The 17,507-nt window shown below is 35.1% G+C and overlaps 1 protein-coding gene across 2 annotated transcripts in view; it reads right to left on the minus strand.

Moving 5' to 3' along the window:
* Positions 1–6,186: 6,186 nt before the first annotated feature.
* LOC145539140 (uncharacterized) overlaps positions 6,187–17,507 on the minus strand; it is a 526,738-nt gene continuing 515,417 nt past the window's right edge. For both annotated transcript variants that reach the window (XR_014077598.1, XM_081572668.1), the window contains exons 9-10: positions 6,688–6,738; positions 6,187–6,390 (exon numbers count right to left, since the gene is read on the minus strand). Coding sequence is in view for 1 of the 2 variants with exons in the window: in XM_081572668.1 (XP_081428794.1) it covers positions 6,725–6,738 (14 nt within the window). In the remaining variant the exon portion in view is untranslated. The remainder of the gene's footprint in view (positions 6,391–6,687; positions 6,739–17,507) is intronic.

Below are 17,507 nucleotides of genomic sequence, written 5' to 3' on the forward strand. Positions count from 1 at the left end.
TTGCTGTAAAATTTCTGTTTTGATATTAAAAAAAAGTACCCTAGAAAAGAAGTTTATTTACCTCTTATTAGTCCTTAATACAATTATAATTTGACAAGTAAATAGAGAACAGAACAAGCAAACTTTTTTGAATAAACAGCCTTATTGAAGAATAATTTGTATAAAATCATTTCACTCACTTTACCATATAGTTTGATGAGATTTGAAAAGTGTAATTATCACTTACAGAACTTTTCCCTCAACTGAAAAGTTGTGTCTGTGTGGGAGCCATTTCCCTGTCTTCTCTTTATTTCTTTTTATCACTTGTTTTCATTAATTTGATTATCATGTGTCACAGTGTGGTTTTGTTTATATTTATTCAGCTTCAGTGCTCTTTTTGAATGTGACATTTTTCAAATTTGAAATATTTTGATCATTCTTTCTTCAAATATTCCTCCCCCTCAGACTCCAGCTTCCTTTACATTGTATAAGACAACTTGATATTTTCTCACATGTCCCTGATAAATCAATTCTTGTTTTCCTTCTTTTATTGCTTTGTGCTTTATTTTGGATATTTTTTATTTGTATACCTTCAAGCCCACTGACGTTTTCTTCTGCAATTTCTAATCTGCAGTTAATTGCCTCTAATGTATTATTCCTTCAGATATTATATTTTTAATCTTTAGTTAAAAAGATTTCACTTTTGTATCTTCCATTCCTTAAGTTTTCTTAACAGCTTTAAATCTGTTTTTAAGATTTATGTTAGATATTTAAGGCATTTTTGTATGATCACTCCATCATTTCTGTCAGATCTGGCTGTTTCTATTGATTTCTTTTCTACTAGCAATAAGCTGTATAGTCCTGCTCTTTTACATGTTGGTTATTTTTTATGAGATGCAAGAAATTGTGAATTGTGAGGTTTTGAGTGGTGATTTTTTTTTTCTTTAACTAGTTTTAAACTATTTTCTGGCCTAAGAAAAGTTCAATACTTTCAAGGCATGCTTTTTCACTTATTTACTGAAGTTTAAAAACAGCCTTTACTCTCCCGAGGAATCTACCCAATGTTGCATGTATCATGAAGATTTTAACCCTGAGTCCTGGGAACACACATTCTTCCCAGCCATAGGTAAGTCAGCTCCAGAGAGTTTTCAAATTACTACTTTCTGGTTGGTGTTTTGCTTGGTTCCATGAAACTTTATTTCATGCTTTATAAATTTCTATTCAAAGATTCAAGAAGACACTTTTGCATACCTCCCTAAGTCTGTGTGTGCGTGTGTGTATGTGTGGAACACCCCTTTTTGACTCTTCTGCCCTACAGACTTCAGCCAGTTTCCTCTCTCAGCTCTAATCTAGGTCATCAGCACAGCCTGATGCTAGACCCTGTTTGAATTCTGCCCCTTCCTCCCCGAGTGTAAGTCAGGGAAATTTTAGGGTTCACCTCATTTATTTTCTAACCTCAGAGATAAGAGTTGTACACTATCTCTTGTTCAGTGTGTGAAACCGGTTGTCTTTTGTATTTTGTCCAGTTTTATAAATGTATTTGGCAGAAAGATAATTCCCATAGCAGTGCATTTTTCATGGGTGGTAGTGGAATTTCAGGTGAGTTTTGAAGAAAGTGAAAGAAAAACTGCTCAGTGAAGGAACTTGATCTTGAAGAATTAAACTGAAGAGAGAATTGAAGCTGAGAATTCTGGGAAAACTTAACAATAAAAGGCCCTTGTAAGATGAAAGAAAATAAAAAGGCAGAGACAAATTTTACTAAGTGTCCAATTTTTCATGTAAGAATATGCCAATTTAGTTATGTCCATCTCCATGGAAAATGCAATGAAGCGTTCAGCAAAGCTCCAAAAGGAATCATTACCCCAAAATTCTTCTTTCCAGTTTCTGAACTTCTGCAGGACAGAGAAGCTAGGTTTGATCTTAAGAAAACCTAAGATTGAGCTCAAGTGTTTTCCTCCACTTCTTTCCTGCTGCTCTTTTTTTATCTGTTTTTCACCCAGTTTCTTGTATTATCTCTTTGTTGTCTCCAGTTACTTTCGGTCAAGATGTAAAAATAACCTATCAAGGTTTATTATTAATACTACTGAGCTTCCTATTACCACACTTAAACCTATTTGTTCTCTAAGAATATGCCACATTTATATCACACTTTTGTCAATAGCTCTTCTCCACATATCTGTAAAAGCAAACTCTTTAAATAGATATAATTTTTATAGCTTCATATAACACTCATATATTTAGAATTCCCAAAGCAATATATGATTCCAAGGATTCTCTCCTAAATTTCAAGCCTATATAGCCAACAATTTTCTGGATACTTCCACTTAGACAAATTTAATGTGCTTATGTGAATTCATCAACTTTCTTTACTAGATGTAGTCTTGAAGGAAATCACCTTTCTGAATTGAGACTAGAAAATAAGGACCAGAAGGCAGCTTTCTTTTTTACACATAATAGTGTATATATGTCAATCCTAACCTCCCAATTCTTCCCACCCTCCTCTTTGCTTCTGTGTCCACATGTCCATCCTCTACATCTGCATCTCTATTTCTGCACTAGAAATAGGTTCATCTGTACCATTTTTTTTCTTAGATTCCATATATATGGATTAATATAATGTCTGTTCTTTCTCCTCCCACAATAGTGTAGCATCAAATAAATCTTTTCTTTTTACTTAAAGGATAAACTAAGTTTCATGGCAAGAAGACAAATCTTCCTATCTTTTACATAGTCTATTTAGTAATAAACTTTGGGAAAAAAAGAAAATGTTCTAAGTACTTCAATAATAAATCATACGGCATGATTCCTAATGAATGATGGGCAATGATGGAACCATTTCCTAATGTATGATGAGGTTGATTATTTTCTCTCCTTGGGCTTATATAATTAAATTTAAAGCATCCCTGCAAGGTGAAGGGAATTATACTTTTAATTTTTTAATCTAATGTTGAGCATATTCAATTAAGGCTGTCAACACAGAGCCAATTCAGTACCTGCTATTTGGAGACCCGCAATTACAGATCTTGAAGAAAAATTATGCTCTAGTTTAGAGGGAGATTTGTGTTATGTATAGGAGACACAGGGAAAGGATGACGTCTAAGCTGAGGAATTTAATTCTTCACTCCCAATTTACCTGCTTCCAAAGACCCAAGATAAATAACTAAGTATGTTTTAAAGCACATGCGGTAATTGATTCTGTTTCATTTAAATGACACAAAATTTCAACTGATTTATACTTTCACTTTCAGGTATTTCTGGTGTTATATTGCTTCAGATAGTCTAAGGGGAAAGGATACTTCATCCTGAACCATTTTCTCCCTGTACTTCTCCGTTATAGCAAATGGTACGTCTTAGTGGTCAGATCGGAGAAGGCAATGGCACCCCACTCCGGTACTCTTGCCTGGAGAATCCCATGGACGGAGGAGCCTGGTGGGCTGCAGTCCATGGGGTCGCGAGGAGTCAGACACAACTGAGCGACTTCACTTTCAATTTTCACTTTCACACATTGGAGAAGGAAATGGCAACCCACTCCAGTGTTCTTGCCTGGAGAATCCCAGGGACGGCGGAGCCTGATGGGCTGCCGTCTATGGGGTCGCACAGAGTCGGACACGACTGACGCAACTTAGCAGCAGCAGCAGCAGCAGCAGTGGTCAGATCTTATGACTTGATTTAGTGATACTCTGCCCTTGCCTTTAACTAGTTTTTTTACAAGCTCACATACTTGTGGTCACTGTATTTCTGCCCCTGAGACTTGACTTCCACATAGTAAATACTTCTGAACTAAGTTCTATTTCCTTAAAGTTTATTCATAACCAATACATATTCTTTTATCTCTATTCTTCTGAAGCCAATACAAGCAAATCAGCATCAGTGGACCCAAACATTTGCTATCTTCTTTTAAAAGGCCTAACCTGCTGTGACAAAGGTTTTATGCTGATCTTGGTAGTTTTCGTTGGTACATTCCTATTTTAACAGTGGATTATAATGAAAACCAAACATATGTTTGATATTTATCTATTACACTTGAGAATCAAGACCAGTTCTTTTATTTTATTTCAGCTTACAAATAAATGAGAATAGAAATTCATTTTCAAGATTCTAAAGATAAGAAGAATCCAAATAGTGGATTTTTTGAAGTATCTTTAAAAAATTATCACCTATTTTTTAAAAATCACCATGGCATTGTAACAATTGAAGAATTAATTATGAAAATAAAGAACTGAAACATTTGCTATAGGGATCTGGAAGGATAGATGAGGAACAAGGTGGGTGTAGAGAGAGGTAGAAATAAGGTTTCCTTTTATGTCATGGTGATTTGTGAACTCTATGATACAATACCTATTTTAAATAAACTGACTGCCTTATGGTGGTGGCATTATTTATTGTCAAAAGGGCTAGACAGGAATGCTACAAATGAATTTATTTGCAAAACAGAAACAGACTCATAGACTTAGAGAAGGAACTTATGGTGACCAAGGGGGAAGGACTGGGGAAAGGGATAGTTCAGGAGTTTGGGATTGATTTGTGCACACTGGTATTCCTGTACTTAAAATGGGTAACCAACAGGGACCCACTGTATAGCACACACAGGGAACTCTGCTCAATACTACATGGCAACCTGGAGAGGAGAAGAGTTTGGGGAAGAATGGATACATGTATATGTATGGCTGAGTCCCTTTGCTGTCCATCTGAAACTGTCACAACACTGTTGATCACCTACAATCCAATATAAAATAAAAAGTTAAAAAAATAATAAAACAGTAAAAGTAAAAAGTATTGATAGGTGTTCACTCAGTGGTCCAATCTGTGTGACCAAGGCAGGGTGTTGTCTATTTTAACGAAGACTGAGAATGTTGTACAAATTGCACAGATTTCATGAAACAAAGATAAGGACAGAACAGGAGATTCTCCAGATGTACAGGCTGAGGAAATATTTGAAAAGGGAAGACATAACAAGAGGAAGCAGATGATTCTGACGGATGTTTTCAAAAGAGCTGTCACATCACAGCTCTCCTTTGGTTTCTGCAGATGCTGTTGGAACTAATCCTGATGATGAGTGATTGTACTTCACATTCTCTGCAGATCAACAGGGATTCTCTGGTAAATAAAGTTTCTTTCTGTGTTTTTTTTTCGTTTTATTTTCATTGAGCATAATGCTTTTTGCCATTTTTAAGAGAGGAGAAAAAAATAATTGCCAATTCAGCTCTACAGTAAAGAAATTTCAATGCAGTTTTTTCTTTTTGGTTTATTAAATATTTACGATTTATGTTTGCTCATCTTTAGTTGAAGCCTGGTATTTTAAGATATGTAAAATTATAGACATTTAATATATTCTCCAATTGACTTTCATATATTTTTTAGATAATAAAAATTTGGAAAAAAATTCATAAACTTTTGGACTACTTATTATTCATATATATGTATTATGCAAATATATTAAATACCACAATATCTTCTCTATTCTTTACTTTTATGCCCTTCCGAATTTAAGCCATCAAACCATGGAAATATTAAACTAGAGCAGGACCAATCCTAGACACTCGGAATAGTATTTTAATGCAACCTAACACCGTGCCCAAATATACTCAATTCTCATTTGGATTTATAAAGAACATTAGAGAATATCAACTTGGAAATTACTCATTTTTAAAATGAGGAAATTTAATATGATCAAAATATAATAATTATTTCAACATCTACAGAACTAACCAGTAAGCTGAGCAGCAGGATGAGATAAATTACCTGAATATTTTGGAACCAACGTTTTAACATGGTAGATGAGACCTAAGTACAATACTTTACCTGTCCTTACCCTTGGTTTATGTTTAAATCCATCACTTGGTGTCAGACTGGAGTAATGACCTCTAAATTTATTGAAGTGTTTGCCATTGTTTCTGGCAATGGATTGGAGTAAAGGCATGAGTGGGCAAGGCAAAACTCTATTTCAGAAACTTTCAGATATAGCAAACAATTTTTCATTCTTTCTCAGAATGTACACAGCATTCATGTGAATCTGTGGACCAACCAGATTTTTAACAAAGAAGGTTTTCAAAATATGTAACAAGAGTTAAGATTGCCAAATAATTCTAAATGAGATGTTAACAGTATTCTTTCAGCTCTAAAAATACTACAAAATTTTTCAGTGTTTCAGTTTTAATTTTTCCTCAGGGTAGCTAGATGAGATTTTAATTTTAGAAACAATCCTACTAAGTTCTATTTCTCATTTAATGGGCATATCAGGTCTCTATTCATGTTTTCATGATGCAAAGAATGGCCGTTACCGCTATTACAATGACACCTCATTCTTGGGGGTCCATGCCACAGGGTCATTAGAGGTATTACAGTTTATGAGTCATAATGTACTTGTGGTAATTAAACTCCTCTTCAACTGTGTTCCACATGTATCTTGTTCTGTGTCAAGAAAAACATCAAGAAAAAATTCTACAAAGCAAATCTCATCCACATTATAAGACTAATCTGACTAAAACATACACATTTTTATCCTAAGGAAATAGCTTTCCATCATATGAGTGATTGTCACAATAAAATTCCTATTGTTATGGGCCATATCCTACACTAATAAGTATGCTATTGGATTTAGAAATGTTAATAAATTGATAGATTTAATGTCTAAAAAAATGAATTCCTACATACAACTTTACTGTCAAAGTATGTTTGAGAAAATAATCCAGTTATAAGTAAACTTACTGTGAGTTTCTCTCAGAATAAGAACTTTCTATTGATCTTATCCCAATGAACCTAAGAAATAAAAATAAATAATTCCCAATCAAAATCTATAATATATATCCCTACTACATTGGAAGAAAGTGAATGGTGATATAATTTGATAGTCTTAGATACAATTTTTAATCAGAATATACAATTTGTAGACGTTTACAATAATCCTCTTTAAAAAAATGGATTACTCAGTTATAACATTGTTCCATTAAAAATTACACACACACATACACACATACATTCAGTTTCAAATAGTTTCACATACCCCCACACAATAAAACCCACCCCCATATAATAAAACCCATTTTGATATAAAATTATTAAGGATCTAATTTCTAGAAGACCTTTAGAATTTTTAAATTGCAAAAGTCTGAATCTTGTGGGGATAAAGCAGTCTTGGCAGATGGGTGGAAAGAGAAGAACAACATGCAAAGCCAAAAGAAATGCCTGGAATGTGATTGATATTTGGACTTTGCGCAAACACATAGGGTGATGCCTGCAGAGGAGGCTACAGAAGGAGAGAGTATAATAACACATCAGATTTTGCTGTTTTAAAATTTTAAAACAGCAATTTCATAACAATGTGAAATCATCATGAATTTAGTTTACAGTTCGGTCGAGAATAGTTCATTGTAAGTGTTCTCAGATATTTCTCTTGCCCTTTTCACCTTAAGCAGTCCTTCACTCTGAATGGGTTGCGTTTATAAGCTATGCAATGCTTCCTCCATGACATTAGTGGCCTCTAAACTCATGTGAAATTTATATGCTTAAGTCCTGCCCAAAATGAATCATATCTTTTTTTTTTTTGGAGCTGTGGCCAATTTAAAATATTCAGTACAAAATGAAAAAAAATGTTTCAGCTGGCTTACTGATGCAGAAGAGAAAGACATGAAAGGATATACAACTTGACATTATGGACATTATCCCGTTATTTCAGCCATCTTAATATCAGAAGAAAAGTACTAAAACTGAAATTTGAATACATGTCACCAAGTGGCAGAGAGTTTTAATCCTAACTGAAGTGAAGAAAACCAGCATTTCTCTCATAACAAACATAAAAGTCTTCATTCTAATAAGCAAAGTTTTCAAAGATCTTATATTATGGAAAGTGCTCTTAATTGTGGGACAGCTTATTATACAAGTAAACTTGTAATAAATCAGGTGAAGTCAAATAGCCTTGAAAAGCTAGAATATTTAAATGAGTATTTTCCTTTTCCCCTTTTGTTTATTTCATATAATTCTTTGAAACATCTTTGTTATTTCCTGATTCTTTGTCTTCATAGTGTTTTATTGCACAGGAATTGAAGATGGAGGAATATATTGCAGTATTTTTTTTGGTAGGATAGTCTACATTGGGCTTCCCTGGTGGTTCAATGATAAAGAATCCATTTGCCAATGCAGGAGACATGGGTTTGATCCTTGTGTTGGGAAGATCCCCTGGAAAAGGAAATGGAAAGCCACTCCAGTATTCTTGCCTGGGATATCCCATGGACAGATACTGGTGGGTTACAGTCCATGGGGTCGCAAAAGAGTCGGGCACAACTTAGTGACTAAACACACACAGAATACATTAAGACACCCAACATATATAAAGGATCAAAAACAATAGAAATTTATTTCCTATGCCTTTAATAGTTCACAGAAGAGGCTACTTTTCAGCTGACAGCTCTCCTCTTGTGATAATTCAAGGAGCCACACTCTTCATTTTGTATCTCTGCCAATTCAGAGGAAGCCCAAACAAAACCTGATGTAATGACAAGGAGGAAGAGAATGATTGTACTTGGAAATAAAAAACAAAAAAACAGACAAAAGCAAAAAAACTAAATGGAAGTAAATCTTGGGTTGGGACTTGAGGAGTAGATGGTATTTCAACAGAAAGAAACTCAAGGAAACAACATCCCAGAAAAACACTATGAACAAAGAGAAAAAGAAAAGGATGTTCTGGAAATGATGAATGTCTTGGGTTGCCAGTAGTTCAGGATTCACGAGGAGAATCAAATGAAGATCAAGTGGGGAAAAAGTTGTCAGTGTCAGATCATGGATGACCTTGATGTTCTGCCGAGCTTTTGCTGGTTATACACATATGTGCATGCACGTGTGTGTGCACACACACACACACATTACTGGAAGGAAAATAACTTTCTGGTAGAATGAGGAAAAGAGAAGTGGGAGAGAAATCAGTTAGATCACTACTGTAAAATCCAGGAATTTATTAAGTTCCTGAATGAAACATTTGCTACAGAAAAGAAAATGAGTGGATTAATTTGAGAAAAAAAATTGAGATTTAGAAATACCAGGTCATAATAGGAATATTATTTTCAGAAATAAATGAAGAGAGGAAATTGAGGGAGTGGCTTCTGGTCTATTTGCCTGAGGGTAGTTACACTATAAAAACAAAGGTAGAAAACAAAGACCGTGGATCTGACTGAGGGAAAGAAGACTACAGGTTCAGTTTAAGACATTTGAGGTTTCCTGTATGAGCAAGGCATGTCTCTTACACTCAGAGAAACAGCTATGGGTCTAAATTTGAGCCAGGGTTGGAGACATAGATCTCCTGGGGACTATTTGGGAAGTGTGAGTAAAGTCAGTTAGGAAAGGACTATCAAATAGAACATAATCAATTTTAAATCACCTAGGAAAGCAGTTCCATTGAGGAATCATGACCTTCTCATGATTTGTTTTTTATTAACTCAGTGATAAATGAGAAAAAATCAACAGACTTGTTAGAGTAAGGTTTTTTAAATATGTCCTACTATATTGGGGGGGCAAGATTAAAGTAGGGTTTTATTTTCTTTTTTATGTATTCATTTTTCTTTTTTTAAATGATGACAAGTGGATCATTGTCAACAGTTTGGCTTAAATATTGAAGAAATACATGGAAACTTCATGAGTAAATGCTCATGAACCAAATAGGGTCAGGTGTCCATTACCGAACCAGTCACTGGCAAGGGGAATGAGACTATCCTTTGGACCATGATTCTCTTCCTGGGGGAGGACTGGAATTTACCTCATCAAGATATCTAGCTGTGTGTGTGTGTGTTTGGGGTGGAATAGTTTTTACCAAATAATAATAATCATGTTAAAATAATCAGGATGCTCTTTTTAAGAAAAGATGAGTGGATATTTTGAAGGCAAATGTAGCATTTACAGTATGTGTACTCAGTCACTTAGTTGTGTCTGACTTTTTGTGACTCTGTGGACTGTAGCCCTCCAGACTCCTGTGTCCATGGAATTTTCCAGGCAATACTAGAATACTCCAGGGGATCTTCCAGACCCAGGGATCGAACCTGAGTCTTCTGCATCTCCTGCATTGACAGGAGGATTCTTTACCACTATGCCATCTGGGAAGCCCCATATTATTCACTATATCATGATTATCTGGTTAAGTGAATAAATAATAACAATAACAAGTTTGCATTTCAGTCTTTATTATTGAATATTCTATAATGTGTTATTTCTTTTTACTTGCATAAATAAAATTCATAAAAGGATGTTTTTCCCTAAGCATATCACTTTAGATTGGCAAGAATCATCATTACAAAAAATATACATATAAGAAGTATAGAAAACTGAACTGAATTTAACAGCAAGGTATACATTGGAAGATGTTTGAATGAATTTTATGATGTGTTTATAATATTTTAAGAATGTAAGTCCACCAAGGAGGAATGTTGCTTATTGTGCTCACTAGTGAGTATCTAGTGTTTAAACCAATACCTGACATACCGTAGGCTTGCAGTAAATATCTGTATGATGAATAAATGAAGAAAATATTTATATCAACTTAGTTATGGTTTTTATATTTCTCTGATAAAAGAAAATTCTCTCTAAATATTTTATATTTGAATTTTTGGTATTTAATCTGCCCTGATTTTAACTATGCCCTTTTGCAACGTTCTGTCTAAATTTAATTGTATGTGACCTTCTCATTTGCCCTTCAATTTCATCCAAAATTCTGGGTTTAGTCAGGTTGACTGGTTTCTCTTCTTGGTTTTTGAATATCCTGGTTAATTTGTTTTGAATGGGCAGAACCATATTCTTGATAGCCAACTTTCTTGAACTGCACTTTCTAAAAGAATCCCAAGGATTCATTATACTAGTTTTCAAACTTGATACAATTAGCTTCCTAAAGTCAATTTGCTTAATCTTGCTGGCATTTCCATTCCCTTCCCTTAGGGAAAGGAATTCAATTTCATCTATTTGTGATTGTTTCCTCAAGGTTCCCTTCTACTATTAGAAGCCCATCTAATTTTTCCCTACGAGCATGTATCAGATCTGATGCCTGCCTTGGGAAATGTTATGTTTTTCACAGAGGACCATGCTGTGAGATCCCGTTGCTTCCCAACTTCTGTCATCAGTATTCTTATTTTGATATGTGCCTATCAACCCTTATCTGTATTTAAAATTTCTTTAAGTTGACTAGAAACCTTATTAATCTGTGGTTTCTTAGTTTAGTGACTTACATCAGTGATTTACACCAGGGCTTCCCTGGTGGCTCAGACAGTAAAGAATCTGCCTGCAATGCAGAAGACCCAGATTTGATCCCTGGGTCAGGAAGATCTCCTGAAGAAGGAAATGGCTACCCACTTCCATATTCTTGCTGGGAGAATTCCAAGGATAGAGGAGCCTGGCAGGCTATAGTCCATGGGGTCACAAAGAGCCGGACACAACTGAGTGACCAACACTTTCACTTTTTCCCTTTTTGTAGTAAATTTAGAATAGTTATTTCATGTGCTCTTAACATATTAACTTTAATCCAATTATTCATCCCAAATAATCCCGTTAACTACATGTTTACTCCAGATTTATCAATGCATTAATTTCACAAATAATTATAGAATCTTTTCTCTTTCCTAAGCTAGTCCTACTAGTTGTCAGGTATTTTAACTCCAAATACTCCTCATTAATTACATCACTGAAATTTACATCAGAACATTTTGCATAATTGTATGATTATTTTCTCACAATGGAATATGGTAATATAATATATATTGTAAATATGTTGTGTGATAGTCATCAAAACATATAAACATCACAATTCACAGTAAACATTACATAAAAATAATACACAAAAGACAGTGAGCAAATAATTGTACAAAAATCTTCAATTTATTTGTATTAGAAAAAAACAAGTGATAAAAGATCTGGTGTGAGCCTAAAAAGGAGTTAAATGAAGAGCTAAATCTATTCAATAGATTAAACAAGAAGCTATTAGATGACTAAGATAAGAAAATATCATTTTATAAAAACTTAAAAGTACCTCAAATGAGTTTTCATTAATTCTTTTTATTTCTTCAACTAGTATCTTTAGAGTGTTACTACGTGTGAGTTCATAGAACACAGAGATAAATAACATACAGTCTTGCCAAGAAGGAGATTACAGTCTTGGAATAAGACAGTTTATATTAAAAGGTTTTATTTTCTTTTATTGCACATCTATGATAAAAATCATAATGAGTACAATGGGAACACAAAGAAAGTTTGCTAGCAGGGTCAGTTATCCTTAGGAATCTGAGGAAATTATTCAAGGGTAAGAATATCTATTTACACATAAGTCACTTCGAGTAAGACTGTGCTTTCTGCACAAAGGTCAGGCACTCCATTGCTTTGAGCGCGAGCGTAGCAAGTTAGAGAGATAACCACAGGCTACACTTTGAGTATTTTCATTGGAAATTCAGTCTCCTAAGCATAGAAATCTTTGGTTCTTTATATAGGGACACCCATGCAAATCACTAAGGCACAGAGCTGAAGGATGGTTAGCATTTTACTGGGTCTTCAGGCTACTAGAGGGTGAAAGGTGGATTTAAGGTGAGGCATCGGAGAAGGTGATGGTACCCCACTCTAGTACTCTTGCCTGGAAAATCCCATGGGCAGAGGAGCTTGGTAGGCTGCAGTCCATGGGGTCGCGAAGAGTCGGATACGACTGAGCGACTTCACTTTTCACTTTTGTGCATTGGAGAGGGAAATGGCAACCCACTCCAGTGTTCTTGCCTGGAGAATCCCAGGAATAGGGGAGCCTGGTGGGCTGCCATCTATGGGGTCGGACAGAGTCGGACACGACTGAAGTAACTTAGCAGCAGCAGCATTTGCAGTTAGAAAGCCACTAGGTTGCTACCTCTGCCAATTTGAAGGGCCAGAGATTATAGCACGGGTTAGCAGTATGTTCATGGTGGGAAAAATTCAAATGATAATTTCCTTTGGGAATAATTTTTCTGTGTATCACACTTATCAAGATTTTTTTTCAGCTACACCAGTGTGTCCCAGTGTTCTATTAGGGATCTTCAAGTTAACTTCAATGAAATATTTTACTTGTTTTTAATAGTGCATATTGAAAGTGAAGTCGCTCAGTCGTGTCCAACTTTTTGCAACTCCATGAACTGTAGCCTACCAGGCTTCTCCATCCATTGGATTTTCCAAGCAAGAGTACTGGAGTGGATTTCCATTTCCTTCTCCAGGGGATCTTCCCGACCCAGGGATTGAACCCAGGTCTCACGCATTTCTTGTAGACACTTTACCCTCTGAGCCACCAGGGAAGCCCATTAAATTCCTTAAAAGAAGAATTACAATAACTCTTATTTGCTCTGATATGTTTTTTTGAAAAATATGTTTGACTTTTATAGAAGATCACAAGAAGAAACCATCTTATGATAGCCACATTCATACAAACACACTTTAGAATTTCTAAAAATAAACATGAATTCTAGTTGATCTTACATTCCATACTATATTTTGTCTATATTCCCATCTCACTCTGACTCTGTTCAAAGCAAACCTTCTCAAAAGAGTTATCAACACTTGCTGTCTCTCCTTTCTCAGAAACTATTCACTCTTCAAACTAGATCAGTCGGATGGTCACCCCCTAGCATGGCCTGTAAGATACCATTTAGCCTACTCTTGCCAAGGTTGCTTACAATCCCCAGGATGCATACTCTAAGAAACATGTCTATGTCCTCATCTCCCTAGACCTTCCATCAGCATTTGACAAGGTTTGCCACTCTTCCTTCTCAAAACACATTTTCTTCTTGGCTTTACTGACATTACACTGGTCATAAATGTTAGAGGCTCAGTTGTGTCTGACTCTTTGCAACCCCATAGACTGTAACCCACCAGACTATAGTCCACTGTCTATGGGATTCTCCAGGTAAGAACACTAGAATGAGTAGCCATTCTGTTCTCCAGGGGATCTTCCCAACCCAGGGATTGGACCTGGGTATCCTGCATTGCAGGTGGATTCTTTACTGTCTGAGCCACCAGGGAAGTCCAAACTGGTCATAGCACCCATCTTAATAATTGGAATAGTAGATATATATTTCTCTTTTTACCTCAGTTCTAATTCTCTTTTTCCATTTCTATTTATACCTAAGCTTTGTTTGTGAGGCATCTTAAATCATTGTGGGGAAAAAGAATGTATATAATTAACATAAAAGTTAAATATGTAAGCAATAATACTGGCTATCTTATGGTTACAAGATGCCATAAAGGAATTAAAAGAACTTATAATCACAGATATAGTCAAGTAAAAGTTTCATGTCTAAATATGTTATCTAAAAATATATGAACTGTCAACACTGTCAAATAAAGAGCATTTGTGTTTATGTACAGACTACTTAAAGATGCACATAATTCTTATAAAATAAGAAACTAGAGCCATGAGGGTAACAATAAAAATAAAACTGGAGTAAGCCTAAGAAATTATCCTCAGTTGAATTCTCTTTCAAGTAAAGTGAGTCAGTTTTCTTAGGGAAAGGCCCTCATTAACCTTGAGATATAGTAGCAGCTGCTATAAAACATTCCTAACCGGAGTACATGGAAGAGCTTATCACTGTGGGCCTGTGATGTAATCACAGAAACATTGGATGTGAGCCAGAGCAGGTGGATTAAAAATTATGGTGTCACACGTTGGCTGTCTAGGGGATGATTAGGTTAGACCTCCAAAGGCAAAGACAACACAGCACTTACATCATTATTCAAATAAATATCTTGCTTGGGAATACATTTCACAGGGAGGTTATAATATAAACCAAATAGTAAGTGATTGAGAATTAGCAAATAGAAAATTTTACCAATAGATATTTCTAAATAAAGGTGAATCCTAATGATTTTCTAAAAGAGTAGAAGTGCAATGCTGACAGCTTTTATTGTGGCATTTTATTTTTTCTGAGATTAGTTATGTTCAAGTCTGAAAGGTCACTGAAATTCTTGGTTGAGAAAAATATTTCATAGAAATCAGAGGCATTGTCATGGAGTTTGGAAAGCAAATATCTTTTCCTTGGATGGTTTTTCTAAGATTAAAAATTATCCTGAAGATAATAAAATTGCTGCTTGTTGAATAAATACAGAATAATATTTTTCAATTAAAAAAAATCAATTTAAGGGAAACATTGTAATTAGGCAATGGCTATCCTTCTGTTTAATTAAAATTTAACAATGTATGCTTTGCATCAAAATTCCGGTTTTAAGTTGTGTTCATGACTTTCATCTTAGCAATTCTATCTGTATTTAGTCCAATGAAAATAATTAGAAATATTCACAAAGAATTATAGAAAGGACACAAATTGAACTACCTGGCTCTCTGTGCTCCCAAGGTAGAGCCTGAGAAAAGGACTTGTATTTGTATGGTAAAACCGGAATGCAGGAATGAAGAAGAAGAGAGACTAAAAAATGGAGAAAAAGCTAGAAGGGTCTTTGTCAAGGTCACCAACTGGGACTTCCTTACGTCTGGGCCTTCTCAAGAGCCTGCAGAATGTCTAAGAGTTCTTCTCTCAAGGATCAGCTGGGAGAAGCATTCATCCATGAGGGCTCCTCTCTAGTTGGTTGAAGGCTACTCTACAGGCATTGGCTCTGTTTTCCATCCCCCTACAATATATATGGATTGTGCCAATTTCTGGGCATCCTTGGCCTCAGAGTGAGAAAAAGACACCTGCTTTAGGAGAAATACTATCAGCCTAGAGGAAATTGAAGCCCAAATAGAACTGTTTGCTACAGTGAAATCAATGGTGAAATTGATTATATCCCAATTGTGGTGGGATATCAGAGGTCTTTGAGACCATTATTATGGTGGTTACTTTAAAATAATGTTCAAAAACTCCCCTGGTGGCTCAGACGGTAAAGAATCCACCTGCAGTGCAGGAGACTTGGGTTTGATCCCTATGTCAGGAAGATCCCCTGGAGAAGAGAATGACTACCCATTCCAGTATTCTTGCCTGGAGAATTCCATGGACAAAGGAGCCTGGAGGGCTACAGCCCATAGAGTCATAAAGAGTCAGACACGACTGAGCGACTAACACTTTCACTTCAAACCTGGGAGATGTTAAATAAATCAAATACACACAAAAATTGACTTTGGTTATTCTAGTGGATAGTCTATATGGCAAAATATTTGGCAGTCACTTAAATATATGTTAGGAGAATATTTAACGCTTTAGGAAATCATTTCATAATATCAAGTGAACAAAACACATAATGAAAGATATTTGAAGGTCTTAGTCATCTGTATATACACACAAAATATCTTGAAAATATATATTAGCATATCAACTATGCTTATTTTTGGGAAGTGGGATTATAGGTTATCTTCATTTTCTCTTTGATGCTTTTTTGTTCATTTTCTCTTTGATGCTTTTTTCTTCATTTTCTCTTTGACAATATTTTTGAAATGTTTTACAAAGAACATATAGTGTTCTAGTAATGAAAGAATCAATGTAAAAAAAAATTAAAAAAAGAAAAAACTTCTCATTAGAATTTCTTCTATATCCCCACCATCCAGAAGTCTATCCAGGTTGTGTAAACTATGGATTCATTGTAAAAATCTTTTCTCAACCAAATATTCAAGTATGCCTGAAAGGCCCATTATAAATTTGACTCTTTGATTTGGTATTATAGCCTCAGCTCAACCCTTACCATCTCTCACTGGTGACCCTACAAAGCAATACTATGTGCTTGAAGACCTTTAGATGCTTTCATGCAGATTGAGTATATTCACTTACTCTAAATTATTTTTCCTTGATACAGCCAGTGGAAACAGAAAAGCCAGAAAAAAAAAATTGTTGAGAAAAATTAAGTAGTCATTCAGCACATTTCATATGAGAAAAAAAAAAAAAAGCTTACAGAATGATTTATTTCATGAGAAAGGAGCAGCGTCCTGTAAAGGAAAACTGTAAAGGAAACTTTATGGTTACTGATACTCCATAAACACTCAACACAGACTAGAAATGGTTTCAACTGACAACACTTGCCCAGAGTGTATGAGGTCCTGTTTCCATTTCTGCTTCTTTCTTCAAAGAGTCTCATATAATAAAGAACTAAGGGTCAAGAACATGTGCAGTTTACCTGAACAGGTTATAATTAAGGTATGAAAATGGTGGAAAACCTAGCAGGTAGCCATAGTTAAGAGAGTGAGAACAACTGGCTTGGGAAGCAGACAATTTACATCACAGCCAAAAGCAGCAAAATGCCAGCTGTACCCTGCTGAGAAAGTACAATGGCAGAAAAGAAAAAAACAAAACAAACAAACAAAACAAAACAAAACAAAAGAATCTGGCTGTATGAGTTAGAATAGCTTTTCTTGAGCAGAATTTATATTGAAGGTGAACTTATGGGAAATATAAGAATTAGTGTATGTCCTAGACTGAAAATATAACTCAAAATACTATCTTCAATATTTTAAAAAGAATAGAAACTAGTCCTTATTTTGCAAATGAACTTTTTCTTCTGCCATATTGTATTGCTTTTACAGAAAGATGACCATCAAGACATATGACAGAAACTGAAAAGTTTCAGATTCAATACTG

Source organism: Giraffa tippelskirchi, chromosome 2, assembly GCF_054371585.1.
Source record: "Giraffa tippelskirchi isolate mGirTip1 chromosome 2, T2T-mGirTip1v1.2.pri, whole genome shotgun sequence".
In the NCBI taxonomy this organism is placed as follows: domain Eukaryota; kingdom Metazoa; phylum Chordata; class Mammalia; order Artiodactyla; family Giraffidae; genus Giraffa; species Giraffa tippelskirchi.